Source organism: Dendrobates tinctorius, unplaced genomic scaffold, assembly GCF_039654945.1.
Source record: "Dendrobates tinctorius isolate UK_male_01 unplaced genomic scaffold, ASM3965494v1 ptg000112l, whole genome shotgun sequence".
NCBI lineage: Eukaryota > Metazoa > Chordata > Amphibia > Anura > Dendrobatidae > Dendrobates > Dendrobates tinctorius.
Genome location: NW_027361780.1, coordinates 1,573,369 through 1,592,291, shown reverse-complemented (window position 1 = coordinate 1,592,291; position 18,923 = coordinate 1,573,369). Strand labels below are relative to the sequence as shown.

General features: G+C 47.3%; 1 protein-coding gene across 3 annotated transcripts in view; it reads left to right on the top strand.

The window, feature by feature from the left end:
- The window catches only part of NF1 (neurofibromin 1), a 419,128-nt gene that overhangs the window by 25,379 nt on the left and 374,826 nt on the right, over positions 1–18,923 (top strand). For all 3 annotated transcript variants that reach the window (XM_073589728.1, XM_073589727.1, XM_073589726.1), the window contains exons 2-3: positions 2,785–2,928; positions 4,721–4,804. In XM_073589728.1, the coding sequence (XP_073445829.1) occupies positions 2,785–2,928; positions 4,721–4,804 (228 nt within the window). The remainder of the gene's footprint in view (positions 1–2,784; positions 2,929–4,720; positions 4,805–18,923) is intronic.

The following is an 18,923-nucleotide window of genomic DNA, read 5'->3' as shown; positions in this document are numbered from 1 at the left end:
TCGTCGTCCATGTTATGTGGCTATCTGCTCTCTAAGGGTCAGCAAAATCTGTTTGCAATTTTTAGAGTGTTTTTGCAGTTTTTCATTGCTTTTCATGTGTTACAAAGGTGAAAGACTTGACATTCTGCAGTTATTTAATTCAAAGAAAAAACAGATATGTGCATGACATTTCTGAAATCTCCGCTTTTATGAATACTGTAAAATGTAGCTTGTTTGCGTTTAAAAGAAAAAAAATCAGCAAAAACACTGTGTGAACATAAAGCCTAAGGCTGTGTGCCCATGTTGCATTTTTTAAGCGTTTCCACTGCTGCTTAAGCGCCAACAAAACTCATTTGCATGCAATCCTATGGGATTCCGTAGTTGCTGTGTCAGTCAGTGCTGCGTATTTTTCCGCTGCGGAATCGCATAGCGGTAAAATCTGCAGCATGTCCATTAATTCTGCGAAATTACGGCGATTACGCCGCCATAGGATTGCATTGAAACACTCACTTTACGCATGTGGCTATACCCACCATGCGTAAAGTAAGCGCTTCATGTGCAGATGGTTCCCAGGGTCTGGAGGAGACTCTCCTCCATGCCCTGGGTACCATATTCCTGTAAAAAAATAGAAGTAAAATAAAAAATAGGGATATACTTGCATCCTGTCGGTCCCCGGAGTCCTCCCGGCCCTCATCGGCGCTGACAGCAACTTCCATTCCCAGGGATGCATTGCGTGAATGACCTCTGATGACGTAGCGGTCTCGCTACAAATCGCTTGGAAAATGCTTGTGTTTTGCGGGAAAACACATGTGAATTCCGCATGCGTTTTACCCGCGGCGGGGAGTTGTGAAAATGCTGCGGACAATTCCGCTGCATTTCTGCAACGTGGGCATATAGCCTAAGGGTGTGTGCACATGCTGCGGATTATGCTGCGGATCCGCAGCAGATATGGTCCTACGGATCCGCAGCTTTCTGCTGCAGTGTACAGTACCATTATAATCAATGGAAAACAAAAACCGCAGTGCACACGGTGTGGAATTTTCCGCGCGGATTTGCTGCGGTTTCAAAACCGCAGCATGTCACTTCTTTGTGCGGAATCCGCAGCGGTTTTACACCTACTCCATTGTCCAGGTGTCAAACCACAGGGGAAAACCGCAGGCTAATCCACAGATTTTACTAAATCCGTGCGGAAAATTCCGCAGCGTGTGCACACACCCTAAAGGTGAACACTAAGTATTGAGTCTTTACATAACCTTAATATATTTGTAATTATAAAAGTCTAAAAACTTGAAATATTCTTCTAATTGAACTTCAGTAACCATAAAAATGTCCAACTAAAAGATCTAAAAAAAATACCAAAGTAGCAAACTTTGTGAAAAATCAACATTTGGGTCAGTCTCAATTTTTTGCCATGACCTGTACATTCATTGTTAAATGAAGTTACATGGAATCTATCAGTAGGATCAACATTCCTAAGCTATCTATACAGGCATGCAGTTTAGCGGAAGATGAATACCACGGTACCATTATATTTGTGATCCTATGTTATATTCCAAAGAAATACACGTTTATCTTATACATAAGTGAGCTGTTAGACTACTTGCTGGACACTGATCTGCATGAGAATCTGCCCACAGAGCGTAATTTGTTTTTTGTTTGAGGGAGTTACCAATGTAATGTTTAATGATTGACCCTTGGCTCTCCTAATGATACTCAGCTCTGCAGTCAGATCTAATGCAGTACAGTAGGGCTGAATGTTGTCTCATCATAAACATTTGTAGCACCCCTATCTTCTCGTAGTGCTGGCAGCTCTGTTGTAGACCTGTGCCTAATTATAACTAATACAGTACAGCAGAGTTGAGCCTTGTCTCATTACAAACTGCTCACTCCCTCTGCCCACCCCTCCATTGGCTTCTTGTGAGATGGAGGCTGAAGCACTGTGAGGACTGCAGCTATATATGTGTTTGTAATGAGACAAAGTTCACTTCTTCTGAACAATTAGCTCTGCTCTGCTGCACTGTGCTAGCTCTGCAGTTATAATGAAAAACTGCCAAAATGCTTGAAAAACACAAGGGATAAAAATCCTAACAAAAAATGTTGTAACAACCAAAAGGCAAAAAGCGCTTCAGGAGAAGATAAAATGGCATTTAAAATCCTCGTTGTGTTTGCCTTGTGTACACACATACAGCGTCCTGAACGGTAAAGGCCCTTTTACATTTAGCGATGCACCAGCGATACGACCCGGTCAGGATCGTTGGTGCATCGCTAAATGATCGCTGGTGAGCTTCCACACAGGAAGATCTCACAGTGATGCAGCAGCGACGCAGCAGACGATACTTACCTTTCACACACAGCGATCCAGACGTCCTCCCTCCCGCGTCCAGCGTCGCTCGTCTCACACAGCAGGAAGCCCAGCAGGAAGGGCCCGACGAGAAATGGAGCCGCCCGATCTCGCGCGATCAGCGATGGACAGCGGGGGAGCCGGTCGGAGGTAAGTATCACACCTAGCAATATCGCTATAACGTCACAAAATCAGTGACGTTTTAGCCCTATTGCTAGCGATATCGCTATGTGTAAAACCCCCTTTAGGCAGTTTTAGACTCTGTGCAGAAAGGCTCTGACAGGTCAGATAAGACGAGTCCTGCGCTGCCTGTTGTATACTCTTTTTGTGGAACACAAGTTTGACCCTTTTTTGTTTTAATTTGAGAGGTTATTAGTTATGTGGCCTGGTGTTTTCATTGTGACAAATATGGTAGCCAACTTCTTAATTTCCTTGGCTAAATTTTTCTTTCTTTTCTCCTGCAGCTTCCAATTAAAGCCGGGCAACAGAATACAAACACCAAAGTCAGCATGGAGCACAACAAAGAGTGTCTCATCAACATTTCCAAGTACAAGTTTTCTCTGGTCATAAGTGGACTCACGCACATTCTAAAAAATGTCAACAACATGGTAAGTAAGTAGCCAACGGCTACGGTAATGTTCTGGGTAGTGGCTTTTACTTTGCTAGTTACAAGTAAGTCCAGGTCAGATCCTGGTAATAAGCATGTGGTGCACGGGCTGCAAAACCACTCTGCGTAGTAAAAAACAAAACTTTTATTAAAGTGAGCCGGTTATGAAGATGCAGTCCAATCTGCAGGCACCATGTTATACAGCAGGTGAAGCTGAGTAGATATATATTGTAGTTTTGTGAAACAACATTTAGTATGGCCTGTGTGTCCATCATTTAATCCTCCTCTCTTTCTGGGATGTTAGGCCCGCCCACTGGACCAATCAGTGACTGACAGCTATCTCTGTATGCACACTTATACAAGGACAGCTGTCAGTGACTGATATTTTCTCACAGACCTATATATCAATCTACTTGGCTCAACTTGCTCTTATATATAAGCTGGACTGCATTTTCACTGTGAATGGTTTTCTTTAAAGTATATAAAGTCTATATTTATTTTTTTCCCCAGTGGGATTGAATGGAACTTTCATGTACAGTTGGGAAAATAAGTATTTGATACACTGCCGATTTTGCAAGTTTTCCCATTTACTGTACATAGAATGGAGAGATCTTTAATCCTTATTGTAGCTACACTTCAACTGTGAGAGACAAAATCCTATAAAAATCCAGAAGATCACATTGTATGATTTTTACTTCATTTGCATTTTATTGCATGAAATAAGTGTTTGTTACAATAGAAAAACAGAACTTAATATTTGTTGCAATTTGTTACAAAAACCTTTGTTTGCAATTACAGAGATCAGACATTTCCTGTAATTCTTGACCAAGTTTGCACACACTGTAGTAGGGATTTTGGCCCACTCCTCCATACAAACCTCTAGATATTTCAGGTTTCGGGGCTGTCGCTGGGCAACATTGAGTTTCAGCTCCCTACAAAGATTTTCTGTTGTGTTCAGGTCTGGAGACTGGCCAAGCCACTACAGGACCTTGAAAGGCTTCTTACGGAGCCACTTCTTAGTTGCCCTCTCTGTGTTTTTAGGGTCATTGTCATGCTGGAAGAACCAGCCTCAACCCATCTTCAATGCGCTTACTGAGGGAAGGAGGTTGTATGCCAAAATACTTACTTTCCCCACTGTATGTGAGACTTATGAAAAAAAAAGTGGACTAAAGGCTCAGCCTATAAGTTGGCTATTTTTCCCTCAAAGTGTAGTAAAAAATTTTTTCTTAATGTTTTTCATTTTTCCTTAATGGGGTTCTTAGAATAGATCATAAGTATCAGATACGCTGCACCTCCACTGAAGAGCGGATGTACACAGTGAACAGAGTACTGCTCTGTTAACTATATAGTGGACATTTTCATGTGCTGCACAGCTCCTTTTGAATTTAATAGGATCTGAGATACAATTCTTGGCAGTAGCCATTACACGGTGAACATGGTCACATCTGCTGATCGATGGTGGTGCTGAGTATCCAACCCCCACTGATCTTTTACTGATGACCTATCATAAGGGTATGTCATCAATATTTTAAAGGGAGTCTGTCACCCCCAAAATGCGTTTTAAATGTCTCATATGAGGGTACACTAAAGTCGCTTTATTTGCATATGAATTAAAAGTCGCTTTTTCAGGCCCTGTACCAAACCGGTACACTGCTAGTATGGGTGTTATAAGGGCCAAGTCCCGTACAACATTGGCTAGCCCATTTAAAATAGTTTGGGGTTGATTGACTCCCTTTTAATATAAATATTGATCAGCTATATTTATAATCTGTCTCCATGTGTGTTTCCCACAGAGAATATATGGAGAAGCTGCCGAAAAGAATTTATACTTGTCTCAGCTCATAATATTGGATACACTGGAAAAATGTCTTGCTGGGGTGAGTATTTGTAAGTGTAAAGGTTTCTCATGGTGAAAATGTGCAGTGACCGCTTTCCAAACCCGTGTTAGGATCTGGGTACATCAGTATTGTGATGTATAGCCAATAGTGATGAGCAAATGTGCAGGGATAAGGTGTTATCCGACCATGCTTGTGTGCTAACCGAGTGTCTTTGGTGTGACTTATCACTAATAGACAACTATTTTGTAGGGAATAAAATAAATGGCAGAATGTCAACTTTGATTTTCTAAGACTTGGTTACCGCTCTGGAGACTTCGAGACATATGGAAAAGTGACATGCTCAACAACGAAAAAAACTTCTGACATTCATACTGTAGAAATATAGCTTATATACGTATGAAAAATTGCTGGTGCTATTTGACCGTGTATGTTGTTCTAAACGTATGTGCGCAAACTGCTCTCAAAAACCAAAGACCATTGAATTGGAAGACCATGGCGACTAAGTTCACACATAGCGGAATTCCATTCCGCGGGAAAATCGCATTTTAAATTCCCACGATTTTCCCACGGAAAAACTAGCGATTTGCAAGCGTAATTAGCTTGCAGAATGCTAGCGTTTTCCAAGCGATCTGGAGCATCGCTTGGAGAACTGATTGACAGGTTGGTCACACTCGTCAAACATAGTGTTTGACAAGTGTGACCAACTTTTTACTTTTGAGGCTGAATGCAGCATCAGTAGTAAAAGATAGGATGTCAAAAATAAAAAATATTTTTATTCTCACCTTCCGGCGTCCCGCGCAGCCTTCTCGCGCCTCTCCATGCTCCCGGCATCTTCCGGTCCCAGTAATCCTTTGCGCGAATGACCGTGAAACATTGCACTCCCGCGAGACTGCGACGTCATCGCGGTCATTCTTGCAAAGGATTACTGGGACCGGAAGATGCCGGGAGCGTGGAGAGAGGCGGGAAGGCTGCGCGGGACGCCGGAAGGTGAGAATAACAATTTTTATTTTAATTCTATTTTTTACAGGGATATGGTACCCACAGCCCGGAGGACAGTCTTCTCTGGACCGTGGGTACCATCCGCAAATGTTCTGCTTACTTTTCGCATGGTAGGCACAGCCACATGCAGAAAGTAAGCAGAACAATGCATTCCTATCCTATGTGAGCGTAATCGCTGTGATTCAGCTAAATTAATGAGCATGCTGCGTTATTTACCGTGAAGCGATTCCACCGTAGAAAAAAACGCAGCATTGGCACAGCATTGCAGAATCCCATAGGCAGAGGTCGCGCTACATATTTTTCAGAGGAGTAAAAATACTCCTCCCAATATTTTTGAGGAGTATTTTTCACCACGGAGGAGTATGCAATTTGTATGAATTAAAATTGGTCAGTGAGCCCCTCTACTCCTCCTCCCCGCAGTATACTGAGCCCCTCTCCTTCCCGCAGTATACTGAGCCCCTCTCCTCCTCCTCCCTTCAGTATACTGCGCCCCTCTCCTCCTCCTCCCTTCAGTATACTGCGCCCCTCTCCTCCTCCTCCCTTCAGTATACTGCGCCCCTCTCCTCCTCCTCCCCGCAGTATACTGCGCCCCTCTCCTCCTCCTCCCCGCAGTATACTGCGCCCCTCTCCTCCTCCCCGCAGTATACTCCGCCCCTCTCCTCCTCCCCTTAGTGTATTGAGCCCCTCTCCTCCTTCTCCCCTCAGTATACTGAGCCCCTCTCCTTCCCGCAGTATACTGCGCCCCTCTCCTCCTCCCCGCAGTATACTGCGCCCCTCTCCTCCTCCTCCCCGCATTATACTGCGCCCCTCTCCTCCTCCTCCCCGCATTATACTGCGCCCCTCTCCTCCTCCTCCCCGCAGTATACTGCGCCCCTCTCCTACTCCTCCCCGCAGTATACTGCGCCCCTCTCCTCCTCCTCCCCGCAGTATACTGCGCCTCTCTCCTCCTCCTCCCCGCAGTATACTGCGCCCCTCTCCTCCTCCTCCTCCCCGCAGTATACTGCGCCCCTCTCCTCCCCCTCCCCGCAGTATACTGCGCCCCTCTCCTCCTCCTCCTCCCCGCAGTATACTGCGCCCCTCTCCTCCTCCTCCTCCCCGCAGTATACTGCGCCCCTCTCCTCCTCCTCCTCCCCGCAGTATACTGAGCCCCTCTCCTCCTCCTCCTCCCCGCAGTATACTGAGCCCCTCTCCTCCTCCTCCTCCCCGCAGTATACTGAGCCCCTCTCCTCCTCCTCCTCCTCCCCGCAGTATACTGAGCCCCTCTCCTCCTCCTCCCCGCAGTATACTGAGCCCCTCTCCTCCTCCTCCTCCCCGCAGTATACTGAGCCCCTCTCCCATCTGTTCCTATCTCTGCTGGTTGTGTGATTGCTCTTATCATCGCTGCCAGTTCTGCCGCTGCGTCAGTCAAAATCTTAGCAAATCCCGAACCCGCTGCTGAGCCACTCATCTCTATTTCCCTCCAGCAAATGTTCTTTCCCGTGGCAGCCAATGAGTCCCCCACCGTATCCACCAAGTTTCCGGCTGCTCCTGCAGCCGCTGATTAAATAATTGTCTCCTTCTTTATGCTCCTATCTGCTCCTGCAGCCACATTTGAATTAACCGCCACTCTTGTTCCTCTGACTGCTCCCGCAGCCACTAAAGAGACGACCGCTGCTTCCCTTATGCTCTCAGCTGGGGCAGCAGCCACTTTTAAATTTGCCGCCACTTGTCCCGACTTCCCGGCCACTGAAGAAAGCACCGCTTCCTCCCCCATGCACCCAGCGGCTCCCACGTCCATTTTTAAATTTACCGCTGCTCTCTCCGGTCTTCTGGCTGCAGCCGCTGAAGAAGACACCGCTGCCTCCTCTGGATTCCCAGCAGCTCCCGCATCCACCGACAGACTCACCGCCGCCTCCTCTGCAGCAGCTGACAAAATCACCGCCGCCACCCCCGGGTTCTTGGCCACTCCCGCAGCTGCTGTCAGACTCACCGCCGCTTCCCCTAAACACCGGACCTCCTCTGCAGCCTCGGATATCTTCATCGCCGCTTCTCCCAGTCTTCTGGTCGCTCCTACAATCGCTGGAGCTGCATCTCTCGCCGCGGTCACAGAGCTGGGAACCGCTGAGTCATCCAAGCGTCGTCCTGCTCCCGCCGGCTCCAATCTGAACCCCGCTGCTTTCTCCGCTGCCACTGTAGCTTAGAACGATGCGTCCCGTGGATCGTACTAATCTGAAGGCGTTTTTTCGCCTGCCTGTGCGTCATAGTCGCCCAGACAGGCGTTAATGTGACCTCTGCCCATAGGTTGCATGGGTTGCTTATTTTTTGCGTTTTCGCGGCAAAATCGCACGTTTAAAACCGCCGCGAAAACGTGAAAAAAACGCGACGTGTTAACGCAGCCTCACAGTGTAAAATGGAAGCATATTTTTCCATGAGCCATTTCTCGTAAGCAGCATTAGCTTCTTTCGGTGCAAGCAATTCTAGTCAAAAGTGTCATAATGTGGGTAGTGACCTGCTGAGACACACAGACAGCTGTGAATATTCCACAAAAAAAATCATATATTTTTGCGTATTAGTTATCTCCATTTGGCCCATGGAGCATATCTGCGTGAATTTACATTTCCCATTGCTTGCATTGTGTTCGACTGTAAGGGAGGGAGGAAGAAGTGCAATGTGTTTTCTTACTGTGTCCTGTAACAGCTGATCTTGTCATTGCCAGACAGCAAAGATGGCTTTTGCAGGTGTTTCCTAGTTTAATAACCCTGAACGAACTTCCCTGCTATTCCAAATTTCTAAGGCCTTATCTTGATGTTTCTTTTTATTTCTTCCATGCTAAATAATGCAAATTTGTGCTTGTGATAATTAAACATGTTATTGCCCGTAAAGTAAAATTTAATGATATGGGCTTACACTAGCTGATTCACGTCCCCTTACAGTAGAAGTGTGTCCACTTGAATGTTCATTGTAAGTTTCTCCTGGGATGAGCTCTTCAGGCTTTCCAAATTTTCATTGTGTAACTTGTGTGATCCATACACCTTAGGCCTCTTTCACACTTCAGTTGTTTAACGTCGGTTGCAAACCGTCAGTGTGAAAAAACAACCGTTTCCACTTTGCAAAAAACGGATGCACCGCATTCTTTTTTTTTTTTTTTTTTTGGATGGTTCCGCTGCAGCCACGAAGTGTGTGAAATTTAAAGGAACAGAGGTCTGGAGAGAGAGAGAGCTTTTCCGGCCATGCGCAGTTTAAAATAGCGGCTCTGCCGCTAAAAAAAAAAAAAAAAAAAGTTCCTTTGTCCGTCTATTCCAGACGGCAGACGCTAAAATTCAAACGGATCCGTCAAAAAACGGATGCAACGGATGACAATCAGTCAAAATCCACCACTAATTCAAGTCTATGGAAAAAAAAACGGATCCGCCAAAAATATGGCGGATCCGCTTTTTTCTAAAAACATGGTATGAATATATCATAACAAACCGAAAAACATCAGGGATAAATTTTATAGGTCATATCTATCATAATATATCATACCCGCACATACAGGACCCTTTGTACTTCACCCCAGTGGGGGGTGGCTTAGCCCCCTCGTGGCTACGATCGCTCTGATTGGCTGTAAAAAGTGAAATTTTTACAATGAAATTTAGTGAAATATTACAATCCAGCCATAGCCGATGCTGCAATAGCATAGGCCATGGCTGGAGACCGAGATCCGACCCCCCCCCCCCCCCCCCACACACCTGACTGAGTAGGGTGATCGGCTGATGGCGGCGATCAGCATCTGCTCCCCCCGCCTTCCAATCCCTCCCGGTACCTCCCATGTCCCTTTGTCCGTCTCAGTATCCCTCCCAGAACCTTCATGGGCGCCGCCATCTTGCAAATTGGTAGGCGCAGTGCGCCCGTCGAATCTGCCAGCTGGAAGATTGATTCGTTCATTTTGATCACTGAGATAAACTCTCACAGTGATCAAAATAAAAAAAAAAGTAAATAACCCTCCCCTTTATCATCCCCATAGGTAGGGACAAATAATAAAATAAAGAAAATGTTTATTTTTCCATTAGGGTTAGAGTTAGAGTTAGGGTTGGGGTCGGGGTTAAGATTAGTGTTGGGGTTAGGGTTGGAGTTAGAATTGGAGTTAGAATTGAGGGGTTTCCACTATTTAGGCGCATCAGAGGGTCTCCAAACGTGACATGGCACCACCATTTATTCCAGCCAATTTTGCGTTCAAAAAGTCAAACGGTGCTCCCTCCATTCCGAGCACCGACGTGTGCCCAAACAGTAGTTTACCCATACATATGGGGTATCAGCGTACTCAGGAAAAATTGCACAACTACTTTTGGGGTCTAATTTCTCCTGTTACCCTTGGGAAAATAAAAAATTGGGGGGCTCAAAAAATTTATTTTTGTGGAAAAAAAAATGATTTTTTTATTTTCACGGCTCTGCGTTGTAAACTTCTGTGAAGTTGGGGGTTCAAAGTGCTCACCACACATCTAGATGAGTTCCTTGGGGGGTCTAGTTTCCAAAATGGGGTCACTTGTGGGGGTTTCCACTGTTTAGGCACATCAGAGGCTCTGTAAACGTAACATGATGCCCACAGAACATTCCATCAAAGTCTGCATTCCAAAATGGCGCTCCTTCCCTTCTGAGCTCTCCCATGCACTCAAACAGTGGTTCCCCCCACATATGGGGTATCGGTGTACTCAGGACAAATTGCACAACAACTTTTGTGGTCCAGTTTCTCCTGTTAGGCTTCTGAAAATAAAAAATAGCGGGCTAAAAAATCATTTCTCCTACGCCTCGTTGGGGGACACAGACAGTGGGTGTTATGCTGCTTGCCACTAGCAGGACACTAAGTAACTTTTTTTCTGGTTTAACTCCTCCCCTGCAGTATACACCCTCTCGCTGGATGAGATACCTCCAGTTCATGCTTAGTGTCTGTAGGAGGCACTTGGGTATGGTTTCAGACCTCACCGTTTTTTATTTTTGAATTTTCTGTAAATTTTTATTTTTTAATTAACGGAGTGAAGGGGGCGACTGTTCCTTTCTACGGCCTGCTCTCCCCCGAACCAACAACAGGCAAGCACACGGAGTATACCTCCCCGTACACTTTCCTACGACGTTAGGGGCTGATTTCTCTGACAATAATGGCGATGATCTTTATGACCGGGGGAAAAGTTACAGTAATCCACGGATATGAGGCGCACGGATGGGAGAAGACTGGACAACGCTTCCGAAGGCCCTGAATCAGTCCCATAGCTCTCCATCCCCTTACCATAGGGAGGATCGATTGAGCATGCCCCTTTAAGAACTCCTCCAGCTCTGCTACATCAGCCCAGGAGGATGAGAGCCTGCATGAATGGCCTGGACAGCGCTGAGCACTGGAGTTGAGGTATGGGGTCGGGGTCGGGTCCTGGCCCCCGGGAGAAGCGCTGACTTGGCGTCAGCGGCGGTGCACCGGCCTCCCATCGCGGCCCCCCCAGCCCGAAAAATTTAGTCCCCGGCTTTTCCCGGCCTGCTAGGCTGCAATTTCAATAGCGCCGCCCCTGGCGCCTACCGCAGGTAGGCTCAAAAATTTAGCCCCCGGCTTTTCCTGCCTACTAGACCGCAATTTGAATAGCGCCGCCCTCGCTATTATCGCCGCCTCCTCGTCTTGGCGCCTCTCCCCCTTGATGAGACGCGCAATTCTAATCTCGGGGGCCATGTCTTTTTACCTCGGCGAGCATTCTGCCGGATACCGGGTGACACCGCAGGGCCACCGCTATTCCTCCTGGGGGACACAGCACAGGACTGGGTAAGCTGCATCTGCAGACAGACTCTGCCGTTAACCCTTTCAGGAGCGCTATGTCTAAGGAGGCTAAACGGGCTGCTAAAAAGCACACTGCGTTTTTTACCGTGTGTACCACTTGCAAGTCTGCCTTACCCAGTGCACAGACTAATCCGTTATGCACGGACTGCGACCCGGCCTGCGCCTCGACCTGCGCTCAATCGCCCCTTGCTGCCTCTGCTGACGGGCCTCCTGCATTTAATACCCCGGAGTGGGCTGTGTCCCTGTCACGGTCGGTGGAGTCTCTGACCCAGGCTATATTCTCCCTCTGGGAGGACTCTTTAAGGCAGAAAGCGTCCTTACCCCCCCCCGAGGAAGGCTCTGGCGTCGGCCGGGAACCGTCCACCAGCAGGGGCCGTACTCGTTCAAGTGATGGTCAGGTCTCTAGAAAGCGGACCCATGATGCGTCCCCTAGTCCCATTCGCGCCTCAGCATCTGCGACTCCTGTCTCTCGCTCTCTCTCCTGGAGTTCTCAGCGAGCACGACTATGAATTCGAATCTGACACGTCAGCACGTCAGAATCCCCCAACTGATCAAGAGTCGCTTGATTCTCTTATAGAATCAGTCAACAGGATTCTGAAGTTGGATGAGGATAATGTTGCCGCTCTAGCACATCCTATCTCACTTAAGAAAACCAAGCATTTGCGCAGGTTATTTACCAGCCTCCGGACTTTAAGGAAATTGTCAAGAAACATAGGGATCGTCCGCATAAGCGGTTCACAGGGCAAAAGTCTACTCAGGCTAAATACCCTTTTGATCCAGACCTAATGAAGGATTGGTTACAGTCCCCTCCGGTGGACCCTCCTGTATCGCATCTTGCTTCAAAACGCTCCTATCCATTTGAGGGTTCCTCAGTCAGAAAACCCTCTGATCGTCAGATTGACTTCCTTGCCTGTTCAATTTTTGAAGCTTCAGGACCAGCGCTTTTTCCATCTTTCGTGGCAATTTGGGTCACTAAGGCAATGGCCGCTTGGGCAGAAGTCTTGATTACTTCCTTCCAGGGCACCAATCTTCCTCCGGAGGCAACCACGTTCGCCAGGCAGATAATTCACGCAGCAGACTTTGTAGTGGACGACTCTTTTGATGCCGCCAATTGCGCTGCTCAAACTGCTGCTAATGCGATCTCCATTAGAAGAGCCCTATTGCTCCTCGACTAGCGAGCAGATGCCACATCTAAAAGATCGTTGACTTCTCTCCCCTTTCAAAGGGGTTGTCTTTTTGGAGAGAAAATGGATCAGCTCATTTCTGATGCAACCGGGGGAAAAAGTAAATTCCTTCCTCAACAAAAGGCCGTTCTGCAACCAACAGCCAACGTGCTTTCGATCTTTTCGCAACAATTCCAATTGGTCCTCCTCTACCTTCTCTTCCGGATCAGGTCCGTCCCCGCGTGGAGACAGAGGCTCCCAGGTCCTCATACAGACCTAACCGCTCTTGGAAACTCAGGCCTAGGGCTCCTGGATCTAGGGGAGCCAGATCTCATAGATCTACCCAATGACTTGTTGCGGTATCCGGCGGACACTGACAAAGTTGGCGGTCACCTACTTTCCTTCAGCCACACCTGGCTCGCGGTCGTCCACGACAAGTGGGTCAGGGAGCTGGTGTCCTCCGGATACAAGATAGAATTTTCTTCTCCCCCTCCAACTCGGCTTTTTCCTTTCCTCTCCCCCCAAGGGAAAGACAAGAGCCTTCTTTCGGGCTGTTCAGGCTCTTTTAAGGGACGGAGTCATCATTCCGGTCCCTCATCACGAAAGGTTCAGAGGATTTTATTCAAACCTTTTTGTGGTTCCAAAGAAGGAGGGGACGATGCGACCCATTCTGGATCTCAAACTGTTAAATCAGTTTGTCAGGGTACGGCGATTCCGAATGGAATCTCACCGATCAATTGTCGCTTCCATGGAAAAAGGAGAGTTCCTAGCATCCATCGACATAAAGGACGCTTACCTTCACATTCCGATCTGCCCGCCCCAACAGCAGTTCCTGCGTTTTGCAATTTACGAGGAACATTTCCAGTTCGTTACCTTGCCCTTAGGACTCGCCACTGCCCCCAGGGTCTTTACCAAGGTCGTGGCGGCTGTCATGGCCATTCTCCACTCTCGGGGAGTAGTGGTGTTACCGTATCTGGATGACCTGCTCATCAAGGGTCCGTCCCTTCCAGCCTGCGAGGAATCCATGGAGATAACAGTAAATACACTTTCGCGCTGGGGTCGAAGATAAACTTTGAAAGGTCTTCCCCGAAACCGGCTCAGCAGATTTCCTTTTTAGGAATGATCTTGGACACTTCCCGCGGGTTGGTCTTTCTCCCTCCAGAAAAGACGCAAGCCTTACAACAGGCAGTGCGGACTGTTTCCCAACCAGCTTCTCACTCCATTCGTTTCAGCATGAGTTCTCAGAAAGATGGTGGCTGCGATGGAAGCAGTTCCATTTGCACAGTTCCATATCCGTCCCTTAAACATGCGTTGCTGTTAGCTTGGGACAAGAACCCGTTCTCCCTGGACCGTCGGATTCTTCTGTCCCTGCGGGTCAGGCAAGCCCTCAGGTGGTGGACACCGAGGTCTTCCCTGAATCAAGGGAGGTCTTTTCTCCCAGTAAGATGGTTGGTAGTAACCACTGACGCAAGTCTTCTCGGCTGGGGTGCGGTCTTTCGTCATCACACGGCACAGGGTCGTTGGTCGACCCGAGAGTCACATCTCCCCATCAACATTTTGGAGATACGAGCGATCAGATTTGCTCTACGGAGTTTACACCATCTCCTCGCAGGTCACCCCATCAGGATGCAATCCAACAACGCCATGGCTGTAGCGTATATCAACCGCCAGGGAGGTACCCGGAGCAGGATGGCCATGCACGAAGTGAGTCACATCCTCCATTGGGCCGAGACCAACCATTCGCCCATCTCAGCAATTCACATCCCGGGCGTAGAAAATTGGTCGGCAGATTTTCTCAGTCGCCAAGGCATTGCCTCGGGAGGGTGGTCTCTTCATCCGGAAGTCTTTCAGCAGATTTGTCAGCGTTGAGCGACTCCGGATGTGGACCTCATGGCCTCCAGACTAAACAAGGTGTCTCGGTTAATTACCCGATCGCGTGATCCATAGTTCTGCCATGGCACTGGTTCCGGCTCCCGTACATCTATCCCCCTCTTCCCTTGCTTCCGAGGGTCATCAAGAAGTTCAGAGTGGAGGGTGTACCAGTGATCCTAGTCGCGGCAGATTGGCCGAGCATGGTATGCAGAACTAATACAACTAGTCGCCGACGTCCCCTGGCGACTTCCAGATCGCACGGATCTGCTTTCTCAGGGCCCGATTTACCACCAGAACTCCGGGGCCCTGTCTTTGACGGCGTGGCTGTTGAATCCTGGATTTTAGCACAGGCTGGGTTCTCTCACTACCTGATTTCCTCAATGATTAGTGCTAGGAAGCCTGTGTCCAGGTGTATCTATCACCGCACCTGGAAAATCTTCTTTTCATGGTGCAAGGATCATGGTCGATCCCCTCTGATGATCTCCATTCCGGCCATATTGGAGTTCCTTCAATCCGGATTAAAATCAAGCCTCGCGCTTAGCTCGCTCAAGGGCCAAATTTCGGCCTTGTCAGTACTTTTCCAACGCAAAATTGCCACCAAACCTCAGGTCAAGACGTGCATTCAAGGAGTTTCCCATGTGGCGACTTCTTATAGAAGGCCATTGTAATCATGGGACCTTAACCTGGTTTCTCGGGGCCTTACAGGAGGCTCCTTTCAAACCGCTGCAGGACGTGTCATTGACCGTCCTCTTGGAAAGTGGTCTTTCTAGTGGCAATTACGTGAATCAGACGCGTTTCGGAATTGGCAGCCCTGTCCTTCCGTTCTCCGTTCCTGAATTTTCATCAGGACAAGGTAGTTCTCAGGACGTCCCCGTCCTTCCTGCCCAAGGTCGTCTCCTCTTTCCATCTCAACGAGGAAATTGTTTTGCCTTCCTTTTGTCCGGCGCCAGTCCATCGCATTGAGAAGGCCCTCCACAACCTGGATGTGGTTAGGACGCTGAGATTGTAGATCTCACGTACGCCTCACTTCTGCAAGTCAGATGCTCTGTTCATACTTCCAGAGGGGCATAGGAAGTGTCTAGCCGCATCAAAAGGAACGCTAGTCAGGTGGATTCGCTTGGCGACTCAGAAATCCTACCGTGTCAGGAACGCGCCTGTCCCACCGGGGATGAAGGCGCACTCTACCCGGTCAGTGGGCGCCTCTTGGGCTATTCGGCACCAGGCCTTGGCAGAACATGTCTGCAAGGCTGCGACTTGGTCCAGTGTGCATACTTTTACAAAACATTACCAAATTCATTCTCAGGCCTCTGCGGATGCAGCTCTCGGCAGACGCATCCTGCAATCAGCAGTACATCAGTGTTGACTCAGTGGTACATGGAGTATTAGCAGATGTATGCTCCCCACCCAGGGACTGCTTTAGGACGTCCCACGGTCTGTGTCCCCCAATGAGGCGTAGAAGAAATAGGGATTTTTGTGTACTCACCGTAAAATCCTTTTCTCCGAGCCATTCATTGGGGGACACAGCACCCGCCCTGTTTAACCTACTGGCTCATTTGTAGCATTCTTAGGTTTTGACATAGTTTTGGTTATTGTTGACTGTTTAAGCTCCTACTGCTTTTTTCACTGAACTGGAGATATCTCATCCAGCGAGAGGGTGTATACTGCAGGGGAGGAGTTAACTGTTTTTCTGGTTTACTTAGTGTCCTCTTAGTGGCAAGCAGCATAACACCCACTGTCTGTGTCCCCCAATGAATGGCTCGGAGTAAAGTATTTTACGGTGAGTACACAAAAATCCCTATTTTTGAGGGGAAGAAAATGATTTATTTTCACTGCTCTGCGTTATAAACTTGTGAAACACTTGTGGGTTCAAAGTGCTCACCACACATCTAGATAAGTTCCTTAAGGGGTCTAGTTTCCAAGATGGGGTCACTTGTGGTTTTTTTTTCACTGTTTAGGCACACAAGGGCTCTCCAAACGCGACATGGTATCTGCTAACGTTTGGAGGTAATTTTCCATTCAAAAAGTCAAATGGCGCTCCTTCCCTTCCGGGCCCTGCCGTACGCCCAAACAATGGTTTATGACCACATATGAGGTATTTTGGTGTACTCAGGAGAAATTGCCCAACAAATTTTAGGATCCATTTTATCCTGTTGCCCATGTGAAAATGAAAAAATTGATGCTAAAAGAAAATTTTTGATGGAAAAATTGTCCATTTTTTTCCTTCCATGTTGCTTTAGTTTCTGAGAAGCAGCTGAAGGGTTAATAATTTTCAATGTAGTTTTGAGTAGCTTGAGGGGTGCAGTTTTTAGAATGGTGTCACTTTTGGGTATTTTCTGCCATATAGACCCCTCAAAGTGACTTCAAATCTGAGGTGGTTCCTAAAAAAAAAAATTATTTTGTAAATTTTGTTGTAAAAATGAGAAATCACTGGTCAACTTTTAACCCTTTTAACTGGTAAACTTTTAACACTTAACTTCCTAACCCCAAAAAATTTTGTTTCCAAAATTGTGCTGATGTAAAGTAGACATGTTGGAAATGTTATTTATTAACAATTTTGTGTCACATAACTCTCTGGTTTAACAGAATAGAAATTTTCAAAATTTTCGACAAATTTCCGTTTTTTCACAAATAAACGCAACAATTTATCGACCTAAATTTACCACTAACATGAAGCCAAATATGTCACGAAAAAACAACCTCAGAATCGCTAGGATCCGTTGAAGCGTTCCTGAGTTATTACCTCATAAAGGGACACTGGTCAGAATTGCAAAAATTGGCCAGGTCATTAAGGTCAAAATAGGCTGGGTCATAGAATCATAGAATCGTAGAGTTGGAAGAGACCTCCTGGGCCATCTGGTCCAACCCCCTGCTCAAAGCAGGATTCGCTAAATCATCCCAGTCAGATATCTGTCCAGCCTCTGTTTGAAGACTTCCATTGAAGGAGAACTCACCACTTCTCGTGGCAGCTTGTTCCACTCATTGATCACTCTAACTGTCAAAAAGTTTTTTCTAATATCTAATCTGTGTCTCCTCCCATTCAGTTTCATCCCATTGCTTCTAGTCTTTCCTTGTGCAAATGAGAATAAAGATGATCCTTCTACAATGTGACAGCCCTTTAGATATTTGTAGACAGCTATTAAGTCTCCTCTCAGTCTTCTCTTTTGCAAACTAAACATTCCCAAATCCTGCAACCTTTCCTCATAAGACAGGGTTTGCAGACCGGTCACCATTCTGGTCGCTCTTTTCTGAACTTGCTCCAGTTTGTTGATGTCTTTTTTAACATGTGGTGCCCAAAACTGGACACAATATTCCAGATGAGGTCTGACCAAGAGGAGTAGAGGGAAATAATGACTTCACGTGATCTAGACGTGAAGTCTAGATTAGGGGTTAATATTAGATTATGTAAATATTTTAGAAATGGTAAGGCTGAGTTCACACGTGGCGTTTTTTTCGCGTTTCCGCGGCGGTTTTAACTGCGCGATTTTGCCGTGAAAACGCAAAAAATAAGCATCCCATGCATTCCTATGGGATTCCGCAATGCTGTGCTAATGCTGCGGTTTTTACCGCGGCGGAATCGCTTCGCGGTAAAAACCGCAGCATGCTCATTAATTTGCGGAATCGCGGCGATCCCGCACCCATAGGAATGCATTGTTCCGCTTACTTCCCGCATGTGGCTCTGCACACCATGCGGAAAGTAAGCAGAACATTCGCGGATGGTACCCACGGTCCGGAGGAGAGGAGACTGTCCTCCGGGCTTTGGGTACCATATCCCTGTAAAAAATAGAATTTAAAAATAAAAAATATTGTTATTCTCACCCTCCGACGTCCCGCGCAGTCTTCCCGCTTCTCTTCACGCTCTCGTTCCCAGTAGTCCTTTGCGAAAATGCCCGCGATGGCGTCCGTTCTCGCGGGATCGCAAAGTCTCGCGGTCATTCGCGCGACGTCATCGCGAATGACCGCGAGACATCGCGATCCCGCGAGAACGGACGTCATCGTGGGCATTTTCGCAAAGGATTACTGGGAATGGCTGCGCGGGACGTCGGAGGGTAAGAATAACAATTTTTTATTTTTTTTTACATTCTATCTTTTACTATTGATGCTGCATAGGCGGCCTCAGTAGTAAAAAGTTGGTCACACTTGTCAAACACTATGTTTGACGAGTGTGACCAACCTGTCAATCAGTTCTCCAAGCGATGCTACAGATCGCTTGGAAAACGCTAGCATTTTGCAAGCTAATTACGCTTGCAAAATGCTAGTTTTTCCGCGGGAAAATCGCAGGAATTTAAAATGTGATTTTCCCAGCGGACTGGAATTCCGGAATTCTCGCGGTAATTTCCGCGAGAGTTCC